The sequence below is a fragment of the Arachis ipaensis genome, chromosome B6, assembly GCF_059453495.1.
Source record: "Arachis ipaensis isolate K30076 ecotype BB chromosome B6, ASM5945349v1, whole genome shotgun sequence".
NCBI lineage: Eukaryota > Viridiplantae > Streptophyta > Magnoliopsida > Fabales > Fabaceae > Arachis > Arachis ipaensis.
The window spans coordinates 25,281,825-25,294,730 of NC_142441.1; the positions used below are offsets into that span (position 1 = coordinate 25,281,825).

At 33.5% G+C, this 12,906-nt stretch overlaps 1 protein-coding gene across 2 annotated transcripts; it reads left to right on the plus strand.

Annotated features, from left to right (window-relative positions):
* Nucleotides 1-724: 724 nt before the first annotated feature.
* Nucleotides 725-6,566, plus strand: LOC107647835 (protein PHOSPHATE STARVATION RESPONSE 1). Of its 2 annotated transcripts, XM_016351878.3 has the most exons (9): nucleotides 725-1,097; nucleotides 2,384-2,454; nucleotides 2,548-3,166; nucleotides 3,244-3,442; nucleotides 3,535-3,611; nucleotides 3,691-3,730; nucleotides 4,547-4,604; nucleotides 4,935-5,004; nucleotides 5,811-6,566. In XM_016351878.3, exons 3-9 carry the CDS (start codon nucleotides 2,555-2,557, stop codon nucleotides 6,165-6,167), a joined length of 1,413 nt encoding a protein of 470 aa, XP_016207364.1. In that variant the 5' UTR covers nucleotides 725-1,097; nucleotides 2,384-2,454; nucleotides 2,548-2,554; the 3' UTR covers nucleotides 6,168-6,566. The 2 variants fall into 2 exon arrangements, with proteins under 2 accessions (XP_016207364.1, XP_020959933.1); XM_021104274.2 differs by lacking the exon at nucleotides 2,384-2,454 and having other exon boundaries at nucleotides 791-1,097.
* The last annotated feature ends 6,340 nt before the right edge of the window (nucleotides 6,567-12,906 follow it).

The following is a 12,906-nucleotide window of genomic DNA, read 5'->3' on the forward strand; positions in this document are numbered from 1 at the left end:
TTAATAAAAGGGCTATTTAAAAGGATCACTAGGTAACTTTATTTGTCACCACAAAGAAACATAATTATCGCAAATCTGCTTTTCTTAGTAAGATTAGAATTAGATACTCTAGTGTTGTATTAAAGCAACTTAGCCACATGGTTGCAGATATATCATAAAAGATATATTTAATAGCAGATATTACAGTTGAATTTCTAGTTTTGACAAAAAACAGAGTCAAATTGGTAAATAACCGTTATGACTTGAGGCAGAGTCAAATCCAAAACATAATTATTTACTCAATTTGAGTCATAACAATAGCAGCTAATATTGATAAATGTTAAGAACTCAAGACTTATTTTATTTATATTTTTATTTTTCAATATTTTTTATTTATAAGATTTAAAAGAAAAAATAAAATAGTAGAAAATATTTTTTTATTTTTAATAAAATTTTAAAGATAAAAATAGAAATCTCTTAATTTATTTAATATAATGTTTTAATTTTACATTTTAGTAATTGTTCATCATAAATATACTACTTGAAATACAATAAATTTAGATTTTTTTAGTTTTTTACTAATTTTTCATGAATTTAAATTATACTTAAAAATTTGTTGTTGTTCAATATAATATTGTATATACAATATGAAATTTAAATTTTTAAAATTTATTTAAACAGATAACTGAACTAATTATTTGATATAATATATATTTATATTTTAGATCATTCTAATTATGTTAGTAAGAGTAAGAATTCTAGTACATGAATGCCACCCTTTATTAGAATGAATGAATGAATGATAGACAGAAAGAAAGATAGTTAGTTAGTTTGGGGAATTCTTTTTGTAGCTTAGTGAGGGGAATGTGAGTGAATCACCAATCACAAAGACGTCCACGTAAAACAGAGTTCAACACACGCGCGGGGATTGGCGCGTGGGGGAGGCACGGTGGGTATTCCCAAGAGATGGAGACGCATTCGTTCCATTCTTTCACTCGCAAATCGCAATTCTTCGCCTTTCGGGTGGCTCCGCTACCTTAGCTTGCCGCTGCCGCTGACGGAATTCAAAAACCACCTCTCTCTGCGCCTCCAATCCTCTAATTAATTCTTCGCTTCAGGTTAGATTTTCATTTCATGCAATTAATTCCTCTTTTCCAATGTTTGTTGCGCTCCAATTCGCAATTGATTCACTTTTCTTCTTTTCACCTATTCCCTTTAACTTTCATTTTCTTCTCCCTCTACCAACTCTCTATTGCTTATTAAACAGTTCATTGTTTATCAGTTTTTTTTTTAAGGTTAATTCAATAGATTTTTCAGCATCTTTTTCTTCGTAAGTTTCGTGCTTACTTACATGGAGAGAGGAAAATAAGTTTTTTTTTTTATTTTTTAAAAAAGCTTAACGCTGTTAATTAGTGTTTTTGTTTGTGATGTGAAGTAAAACCTTAGTTTGAGCACTTTGAGTTCTGAACCATGAGATTGTTATATGCTCAAACTACTATTGGATGTTTAGTTGTCAGAACATGATTCTTGTTGCACGATGATAGTCATGGCTTTTGTTTGTTTTAATTGGAAAAAAGGAGAAAAAACTCTCTTTAAAGGATCACCAAATTTCATCAAATTTGAACGTTCTCCTAAGACTTGGTTCAGCTCCCTTCCTTCTTCCAGTCTCTGTTGTAATACTGAGAAGAAGTAAATGCAGTAATTTGTATTTCATAGTTGATTGGGGGTGGCAATTTACCAAACCCACCACCCCCCCCCCCCCCCCCCACAAAAAAAAAAAAAACAAAAACCAAACAAAAGATTTGCGTTGGGATAATTTTGAAAGAGAACTCATATGCGAATTTATGTGTGAACTGTGGCTTTATGCATAGCACTCATTGGTCCATTGGGTTTTGTGTTTCCACAACGGCGTTTGTGTTTATCGGGATAGCATATACTTGTGTCTGTGTGTGCTTTTCCTTTTCTTTTTTCTTTGTTTTTTATTTTATTTTTATTTTATTTTTTTATTTTTTGCTTAACCCAACTGCTCACTTTGACTTTTTTGTTTTCCTGGAAAACCTTAAACTGATGTTTTCTATATTGATTAATGGTAAACTGCATAATAGTAAACCTTAGGATAATTTTGAATATATTTGATTATGTATATTGCTTGATAAAAGAAAAAAAGGGCTGCGGCATGTGATGATTTCTGGACTAAATTGTGACGACTGATGAGTATACCTAATTGACTACGAAGTATTATTAGGCATTGCATATATATCTTGCATGCAGCTTTTGAGTTTTGGATCATAACAGCTATGATGATGGTTTAGGGTCTTTGTACATTATTTTCCTTCTATAAAGTTAAGACTTGTGATCAATAAGTTTTCATGCTGGAGACTGAAGAAGTTTTTGTCTTAATCAGCGTGAACATTGATGACAACTTGTCTAGTCTGGGCGTCAAGAACAGAAAGCAATTTGTGTAGTATTTTTCTGGTGAGCATTATAATCCGTTGGAAGACCTGAGGCCTGTGCTTACATTAGTTGACTGGGATAATTGACACTTTTATCTTTCAATTAACAATGTAGGAAAACAATGAAAGCACACCCTGCAAAGCAACTCAATAACATGGGGATGTCAGGAGCACTTCCTTCCTCGTTGGCCAGCCTTCCACCGTCTCTAGAAGATACATACTCCAAATTATCTGATTCACAGCCTGCTTTTGTGGAAAATGAGCTTACAACAAGACCTTTTACTCATTCAAGTTCTAGTGGAGTAGTTGGGCCTATGTTTTCTTCTTCTCCGGGATATTCAACCGATCTTCATCATTCATCCCTTTCACCTCATGATAAACAATCTAAAAATACTCATTTTTTGTCACCGACATTCGGTAACATTGCTTCGTTGCCATTACCTTATTCTTCAAATAATGGACCAATACCTTCGACCACACCAACACATTATTCCAAAGGAAACAGTGCTTCCTGGCATGCAGATTCCCTGAATAGCTTTCTTGATTTGCCCACTAGTACCCCCATTGACAGCAGTCAAGTAGAAAGCAGTGCCTGCAATATTATGGCATCTGAGGATTATTCTAAGCAAAATAATTGGCAGGAGTGGGCTGACCAGCTAATCAGTGACGATGACACTTTGACTTCTAATTGGAATGATATTCTTGTTGACAACATTCAAGATCTTGAACCAAAGGTTAGACTTTTTTATTCCTCAAATTTATATTAGCTTAACGGTTTTAGGAATGTATTGACTTCATTTTGTTGTTTTAGGTGGTGTTCCAGGTTCCAAAATCATCTTCACAATTTCCAGCAGCCCATCAACAACTACCTGCTTCATCTGGAGAAAATCATGTGGGTGCCACGCCATCTTCCTCAGCAAATTCTGCACCTGCCAAGCCCCGGATGCGATGGACACCCGAGCTTCATGAGGCCTTTGTCGATGCTGTCAATCAACTAGGTGGGAGTGAAAGTAAGTCCAGCCCTCTTTCTCTACTTTGCTAATTAAGGGCTTTGGTTTGTTCATTTTCTTGATCATTCTTTTTTCCCGTTTTCTTTTTGCAGGAGCTACTCCTAAGGGCGTGCTGAAACTCATGAAAGTTGAAGGACTAACTATATACCATGTTAAAAGCCACTTACAGGTATGTGCAATTTGCTTTATCTTTCTAAGTTTGTTTTGTTACATGTCTTTTAAGAAATTAATTGCTCTATGAAATGCAGAAATACAGGACAGCTAGATATAGACCAGAGTCATCTGAAGGTACATAAAATATGCATTGTATTAATATAACTATGTATATTTGTTAGGATGACTTTATCAAACTTTTTGCAAAATTTACTGGAAATTTGTTTGCTCTTGATCCAAAAGTTTTGAAATTCACATAAAATATGCTGAAGAAAAAGGAAGAAAAAGAATCACATTATATAAGAAGTTATTGGATGGGGTAAGAGTCTAAAGCGTTACATTGGTGTAAATGGCTCAACACTTTGTATAAAATGATTATATGTTTTAATTGATTCTCCTTCTATTCTTGGGTGTCAATTTTTCTCTTCCGTTTTATCCTTCTGTTTAAATGCAAGTTCCCACTGCATATTATCCTACAGTTTGCATAAATATGTTTTGAAGTTTCTAAAGGCAAACTATTAAACCATATCTATATGCTATCTTCCATTTCCATATATATATATATATATATGGAAATTGGGTGAAAATTCTAGGCTACATGAAGTAGATTTGAGTATCTTATTGAGCATTAACATGCATATAAATCCACTTTTCTATTTTATACTTTTATGCGAAAACCGAAAAGAAGTAGAGTTTTGATATTATATAACTACAAAAGTACTAGTATGTAGTTCTATTATTTCCTTAAAAAAATCAATTTTAGGTCAATCTTGTATATTGGTAATCTTGTGAAACCTTAGCTCTGTGAAATCTATTACTGATCATTGGTTTTTGCATTTGATAACCGGAAGTACTGTGTCTTAAGTCGCTTCCTTTGAAATCTGTAGCATTTTCTTTGTATATGTAGTTAGATAATGGGCTATTGGTTGACAGTTTACATTGTGTTCACAGGATCTTCTGAGAAAAAACTAGGTACCATTGAAGAGATGCCATCTTTAGATTTGAAGACGTAAGTTAATTATTTACTGCTATTTTAAGTACCTTTTGTTATGTAATATTTCTGTGTTTTTGTGACATTGAAGAGATGCCATCTCTAGATTTAAAAATGTAAGTTAATTATATGCCATCTCTAGATTTAAAAATGTAAGTTAATTATCTACTGCTATTTTAAGTAACTTCTGTTATGTAGTATTTCTGGGTTCTTGTGACTATTGATGCATCAATTAAAGCAATCTGATGTTGCTAATTAAAGCAATATCCATAGATTTTAAATATTAGGTCATTTTCCATGAACAGACACGATTTTTTTTTTTTCTGACTTCATCATTGTGTTGTACAGTGGTATTGAAATCACTGAAGCTCTGCGAATGCAGATGGAGGTTCAGAAGCGCTTGCACGAGCAGCTTGAGGTATGTGCTTCCTTTATTTGGGAATCTACAGTAGGATATGTTTGGTGAATTGTTACATGGCTAAGACATGTTTTAAGGAGTTTGTTTGCAAGCTTTATTTCTGTTGCAATACTATAGAATTTCATCATTTATAGCTAAGTGGAATTAGTGAGAATAACAGTTTAAGAGTTGCTAGTTTTGAAATGAACTTCAAGTGAGGTTTGTGAGCTTGTTGATAGGAAATTATAGCATAAAGAAAGGACCAACAATCACTGAATAGTTATAAATCCTCCAGAAGCTGCAAATAGTAAGGGGAAACAAAATACATCAGCTCATAAGAGCAACCCAGCCATTCCATAGAAGTTAAGGAGGAATTTATGTATTGGTAAAATTAGTTGAATTTCACCGTAAACAAATAACTGAACATATATAAACTCCAAGTCAAACAGACACATTCAGTAGTCTCTGATTAGTCTAAAATAGCTTACAAAATAGTTACGGAAGTATCTTACACTGCAAAAGGAGGTCAGCATCTCAGTTGTTTCTCTTTCCTTTTTACTGCTACTAACAATGCATGGGACATTTTTCAAGGCCTTTGAACTCCTCTTGATTCTTATATTCCGTTTTCCTTGATTTAAGAGTAACAAAATATCCTTACTATATTTAGCCATGTGGAATTTGGTAATCAGCAAATATGCCTATAGAATTTATGTTTTTGTTAAATCTGTTTGATGAACTGTCACGACTCTACACTTATTTCTCTTACATTTATAATGTCCTTTTTTGCCTTAGCTGATACAGTTTTCTCCCCCTTCTTTTTGCATCAGATTCAAAGAAATCTACAGTTACGTATAGAAGAACAAGGAAGGTATCTCCAGATGATGTTTGAGAAGCAATGCAAATCTGGTGGCATTGAACCATTCAAGGCATCATCATCTGCCATTGATAGTACATCTGGAGTGTCCTCTGATGCCATGAAAGATTCACCTGCCAAAAGTGAAATGGAAGCCATCCCAGTGGACCTTTGCAGTTCAGGGCCTCATCAAGCTAATGGCAATGCCACAGCTGAGAAAAAATCCCTGGAAGTGAGTGGGAAGCAAGATGCTCCCGAAGATCCTAAGCAACTTGCTTCTGAAAGTGAAGATAGTGGTCATCCCCCAAAGCGTCCGAGGACAGATGAGTGAGGCAATGTGATCTGTTGAATCAGCATTGAACTGAGAAAAGACGATACTGATTCATTAAAGATTCTATTTTAAGTAAGGAAGGCTAGTCTGATTGATATCTAGAGCTCCGTAACTTAACGAGATCTTCCTGTCCTGTTTTGTTCAATAAGGACTTGCATGTTTACTTTTAATTTAGCTGAAAAATGATAAAAAGTTTTGGTAATCCACATTTGATACCTTGGTCAGTGTGAGATTCTAGTGTACAGTTGAGATAAGTCTTACCACCCTCCTGTAGTCCAAACAGTCCAAATTTCTTGTACTATGTACAACAGCTCCAACTTGAACTCTTTCTTTATCTGGACGAAATAAAATTTAAAAGGAAAAAAAAAATGCCAAAAGGAGGCACAATTCTAGATTTAACGTTGCTCCCTTCTTATTGTTTAACTATGGAATTGGAGCATATTTTCTTGCAGTTTAGTTTTTGCGTTTCATTCTGTGATTTCTTTTATCAGAAATTTTGGCATTGTTTCACTAGTAATAGAAGGGAATACCTTTCAATTTTGGTGTAGAACCAAGCTGCAGTTCTACACATGTAGATTGTTGTTGTTGAGTGGAGAGGAGGACAAGTGCCCCCACCAGGGTACATATTTTGGCGTGATGCGCTAGGTCAGATAGAACATTCAGGTTAAAACTGTTCATACACGTGATGAAAGAAAGTGGCATGAATAATTAAAGTAAGGGATAAAGTATACTTTTTGTTCTTGAAATTTGACAAAGATTTTAAAAATATCCTTAAGTTTTATTTTGTTTTAATTTTATCTTAAAAATTTTCGATTTGCATCAAATATATCCTCGATGGCTAAATTTTCAAAAAATTTAAGACCAATCTAGACTGGTTGCGCAAAACGCTATGACTAGATTGGTTGTGCAGCGGTGGATGAATGGACCGTGGCTAATAGCTACAATGGTTGTGCTAGAACTGAGTAGCAAGAACGGCTAAATCGCAAGGTGAAAGAAGAGTCTTGGAAGAAAATAGAAGGGTAGGGTTTAGAATAACGAAGTGAAATGGTTTTTTCCTTCCATTTTCTCGCCTAAGTCGGACTGAAATATTTTTTGTGGGTCCCTTTTACTTTTTGGTACGGGAATTATTTTTCTTAGCGTTTTCTTTCTAAACCAAATTATTGAAATATGACATTTCTCTCCAATTTCTTTCCTTTCGCGTTTATTCTCCCCTGTCTTCCATCTAAACAAACACAGTGTAAGAGATAACATATGAATTCAATAATAACACATCAAAGTTAAAATATCAATTCAGCTCACATATAATACATGTAAATTCATTTGCATTTTTTTAAAGGAGTGATCAACGTCCTAGTTGATAGTCAGCCCACATTTGAGCAGCTATTTCATCCCTTAACATAGCTCCCAGCCTATAGTCTTCATCGTGTTCATGTCAAACTATTTCATCCTCTTCTAGATTATTATCTTGCATTTCTCGATCAACTTGAATTATGAGATGTGGATCAGGATCTACATCCATTAAAAAATTATGTAATACAAAACAAGCTAGAACAATTTCAGTCATAGTTTCAAAGTTATAATGTGGTTTAGTGCCACTTGTGATTATTGTAAATATTTTTTTCAAAACTCCAAATAACCTTTCGATAACATTTCTCAATAAAGTATCCGAAGATTAAATAATTTCTTTTCATTTTCTAGGCCATGTCTTGCATAATCTTTTAAGTGATATCTTACCCATGAATCCAGCATCTCCAAGGTAAAATTTTTCTACAAAATTTATCATTTAAAATAATTAATTTAAAATAAACACATAAACTATTAACCTTTAACTACTTATGATATAATGATGTTTTATGTTTTAACTATTAACCTTTAACTAAAATAAACACATAAACTATTAACCTTTAACCTTTAACTACTTAGTTTAAGATTATTATCCCTTAATAATGCGTTCTTCAGAACTTTTGAGTCAAATGCTGTTCCTTTCCAACCCGTTAATACATAAGTGAACTTCATATCAAAATCACATGCATTTAATACATTTAGTGTCGGCCACTCTTTTCTCCCTCGAAATTTGGGTTGATCTGCTATTGGCACTTTAACACAAAAATGTGTTCCATCTATAGCTCCAATACAATCCTTAATAATAGTCCATTAATTAATAAAGTAACATGAAATTCGCTATATCAAACAAAATTATATATTCTTGTAATTGTACATGTCCATACCATAAAATAAGGATAAAATATATTATTGTGAAGGATCACCGGAGAAATAATGGTTGCAGATGGTTGTCGAAGAAATTTTTCTCCTAGTAAAATGATTGCCCGTAAAACAGCATGGAAGTGGCGGCTAATAGTTTCTCCAGACTGGTGGTAGAAAAAAGAAACGGATCTAATTTTCACATTACGAGCTAATATATGCAAGAACCTAGCAACTTGCTCCTCTACTGTAACATGTTTTGTATATCTCACTTGACATGTTGCTCTTAATTTCTCGCACAACTAAAGAAATGCATCAGGATCCATGCATAGGATATCACGACACCTATTAGTTTCACTTAACTGTTGTACAGCTCAAATTTGTTCTCGCCCAACTATTTTATGGGAGATGAATTTTTCAACTCGGTAGACATCAATCTTAATAAATATAACATGTGCACGATGTAACATATCAGTGTTATTGTACATAGATTCTGTCGCCTTTTCCAATCCTCTTTAAAAACGGTTAATATATGTTCTTGGTGTTCAAGGGTTAATATAGTTTCCTGAACCCCCAACTTAAAGGAATGGTTTAGTGTGAAATCACAATTAAAGATGTCTTCCATATCGTCGACAAAAAAAACTTTCTATATGATCATCCCTATCCATTTAACAAGCACTTTGTATGTTCAAATGTACATATCATAGATTTACAACACCAAAAACAATAAAATAAAAAAGTATTGCAACATATATTAAGTATTCGCAATGCAATTAAATAACTAGTATTCATACATATAAACTCTTAATCAAAGAATATATTTAATTGTAAAAGAATCTCAACCAATTGAAAGATAGCTAATTTTTATAATTTTCGAAAAAACTTTAACATAAACTACATATTAAAAAAAAGTAAGAAAACACAGAAAAAGAAAGTAACCAACCATGATAGAAGTTGTGTGTCCATTAACAATTGAGGTAGACAAAACCACACTTTTAGGTAGCTGAAATCACAAATTTAACTATTTGTGTGCTTGCAAATATAATTGTGAAAAGTTCATCTTAAAGTGTGTATAAACTACAATTTGTATCATTCTTATTATAGTGAAATTAAATTTAATTTATATATGTGTCAAAAATGCAATACACTCTCATGTTTCTAAAGAACACAAGTAGAACTATTTGTTTGTGTGTTATTTGGCAACCATAATATATGCTTTCTAAATAGATAACGTGTGCATACATGAAGAAATTGTGTGCCAATTAGCAAAAATAGTGTGTTTGATGAAAATCAAAATTGTGCTTCTATAAAAAAAATTGTGCTTACATGGAAAAAAAATAATGATCTTTTTCAAACATTTATTATATACAAAAAAAATAGTTGCACTACTCTATAGTCTATACATATGTCAATTCTCCCAACTCTGATGAATTTATGAATCAGTATGTTTGCATGTTTTCATTGGAGCATTTTATCGAGCAGTTTAAAAATATGAAAATAAACAAACCAATAAATCAAATAAAAATGTAATCTCTGTCCATACACTTCAAAATTGAATCACAAACACACAGATCCATGGATATATGGAGTTAAATGTGAAATAACTGCAACATAAAATCTTACCTATTTTCAGTAGTAGACGCAAAGCACTGTGACTAGACTAATTGCACAATGGTGAATAGACAATAGCTAACAGCTGCAGTAGTTGATGTGTTAGAGCTGCGTAGCATGAATGACTGAATCGCAGGGTGGAAGAAGAGTCTTAGAAGAAAGAAGGGTAGGGTTTGGAATAACGGAGTGAAATAGTTTTTTTCTTCCATTTTCTCGCCTAAGTTGGAGTGAAAACTTTTTTTTGGGTCCGTTTTACATTTTGGCACTGTTGATTATTTTCCTTAGTGTTTTCTTTCCAAACCAAACAGTTGAAATATGACATTTTCCTCCTATTTCTTTCCTTCCGCATTCATTCCACCTATTTTCAATCTAAACAAACATAGTGTAAGAGGTAACATAAGAATTCAATAATAACACATCAAAGTTAAAATATCAATTCAGCTCACACATAATAGAACATGTAAATTCATTTGCATTTTTTTAAAGGAGTGTTCAAAGTCCTAGTTGATAGTCAGTCCACATTTTAGTAGCTATTTCATCCCTTAACATAGCTTCCCGCCTATAGTCTTCACCGTGTTCATGTCGAACTATTTCATCCTCTTCTGGATTATTATCTTGTAGTTCTCGATCAACTTGAGCTATGAGATGTGGATCAGGATCTACACCCGTTAAAAAATTATGTAATATAAAACAAGTTAGAACAATTTCAGTCATAGTTTTAAAGTCATCATGTGGTTCAGTGCCACTTGTGATTATTACAAATCTTTTCTTTAAAGTTCCAGATGACCTTTCGATAACATTTTTCAATAAAGCACAACGAAGATTAAATAATTCCTTTTCATTTTTTGGGCCACGTCTTGCATACTCTTTTAAGTGATATCCTATACAATGACATGGGGTAATTAATCCATGCTTCAACATGAATTCAACATCTCCAAGGTAAAATTTTCTTGCAAAATCCATCGTTTAAAATGATTAATTTAAGGTAAACACATAAACTACTAACCTTTAACTACTTATGATATAATGATGTTTTATGTATATGCTAACCTCATGGAAGTTTAAAATTATCATTCCTTCATAATGCATTCTTCAGAACTTTTGAGTTGGATGTCGTTCCTCCCCAACCGTTAATACATAAGTGAACTTCATATCAGAATCACATGTAGCTAATACATTTAGTGTCGGTTATTCTTTTCTCCCTCGAAATTTGGGTTGATCTGCTATTGGCACTTTGACACGAAAATGTGTTCTATCTATAGCTCCAATACAATCCTAAATAATAGTCCATTAGTTAATAGGCTCAGGAAAATAATCCCATAGCAAGCCTAACATACTCAAACATAAACTGAATAAGAAAATTACAAATATTTTACAAGTTCTAAAATAAATAGTTATACATTTTTTAACAAAAATTAAAATAATTAATGGTCGGACCATGCCTATGTCATATGGAGTATATATATCTAGGAATTCGTCAAAGAATAAGTACTCATTGCAGATCGTTACATCTTGAATAGAAAGTCTCACATTGAAAAGTAATTGTTCCTGAAAAATATTTTTAGAAAAACGGAGTGAGTTTTGTAATTCAATTACTAGACAATACATCTATGATCGACATGTGATCATATAAACATGATATCAAAATAATTTTAATTAGAAAATAATAGTTGATAATAATAAGTGAATCAATAAGGGAGTTCTCATACAGAAATCAAATCAAAAGTCCACACATGGACGGCTCCACCTCTATGGGTAGCCCTTTCCTCTCGTGAGTCCTAACAAAATAGCAGATCTAACACATGGCCTACACGTTAGACTAGCAACATCCCTGCTAGTTGGGGTCTGAGTTAGATGCATCTAAGTTAACGTCATAACCGCTGTTAACTATGATTTTTTTAATACGAGCCTCCCAAACTAATTCAAAACATATAATTTCAAATACAACAAATCTTTGATCTTTCAAATATATAAGGTATTGAATCAAATCATATTATACTTTCTCATCAGAAATCTTTTCCAATCATACTTTTCCAATCATAAGAATTTCAAACATATTTCACAATCTTTAAAGTAAAATCAAACATTTTAGAATAATGCAAAACTTCATCAAAAATATATATGGTCTTATATATAGTTTTAAAAGTATAAACTTCATAAAAATGAATTATTTAATTCTAATAAATCAATTATTCTAGTCAATTTAAATTGTTCAAGCAAATATAGTGAGAATAATTCAAAGATCATAATAGATATATGTCAAAATAATTATAGGTGCACAATCAAACAATAATAAATATAAAGCTTACCCACAACTTGGTCCCAAGGGACCGCAGATACCAAACCAAGAGTGCCAAAATCCAAGGTGGAGAGGATTGAAGTAGAATGGAACGGATGAACGTAGGATTTGGATTGGGGTAGCGACAATGTGGAGCTAGCAATAGTTTGGGTTAGTGACAGGAACAGTTCAGCTCCAGCGGCACCAACAGCTCCAGTAGCAACCAAGGTTCACCCGAATAGAGACGCGACAGTGGTAACAGAACAACCCTCTATTCACAGTAGCTCCTCTCGCACATCTTGTTTCTCTCTCTCTTTGAGCTCTTTCTTCTCTCTCAACAATGGCGACAGCGACTTGGCATGGCGGCAGTTGAAGCTCACCGACGACAAAGACAAGGCACGGCAGCTGTAATAGTTTGACGGCGGCGAGGCAGAACAGTGACAATCCTTCTCACGCTCGTCTCCTCTCTCGGACGCATCTCTCTCGGTTTTGGCCTCTGATGGTGACGCGACGGGACAAAACGAAGAGCTCCAGGCTGGCGGTGACGAGGTGCAACTCTCTCTCTCCTTGCGTGGTGGCTCGGCGTGGACATTTTCCTCCTTCCTCCTCCCTTCTCTTCTCGCGGTCCCCCTCTTCTCTCTTTCCCTT

Coding starts and splice junctions, on each gene's coding strand:
- LOC107647835 (XM_016351878.3), top strand. CDS start 2,555: ATGAAAGCACACCCTGCAAAGCAACTCAATAACATGGGGATGTCAGGA. Junction 3,443..3,534: donor TCAACTAGGTGGGAGTGAAA/GTAAGTCCAGCC, acceptor TTCTTTTTGCAG/GAGCTACTCCTAAGGGCGTG. Junction 5,005..5,810: donor GCTTGCACGAGCAGCTTGAG/GTATGTGCTTCC, acceptor TTTTTGCATCAG/ATTCAAAGAAATCTACAGTT.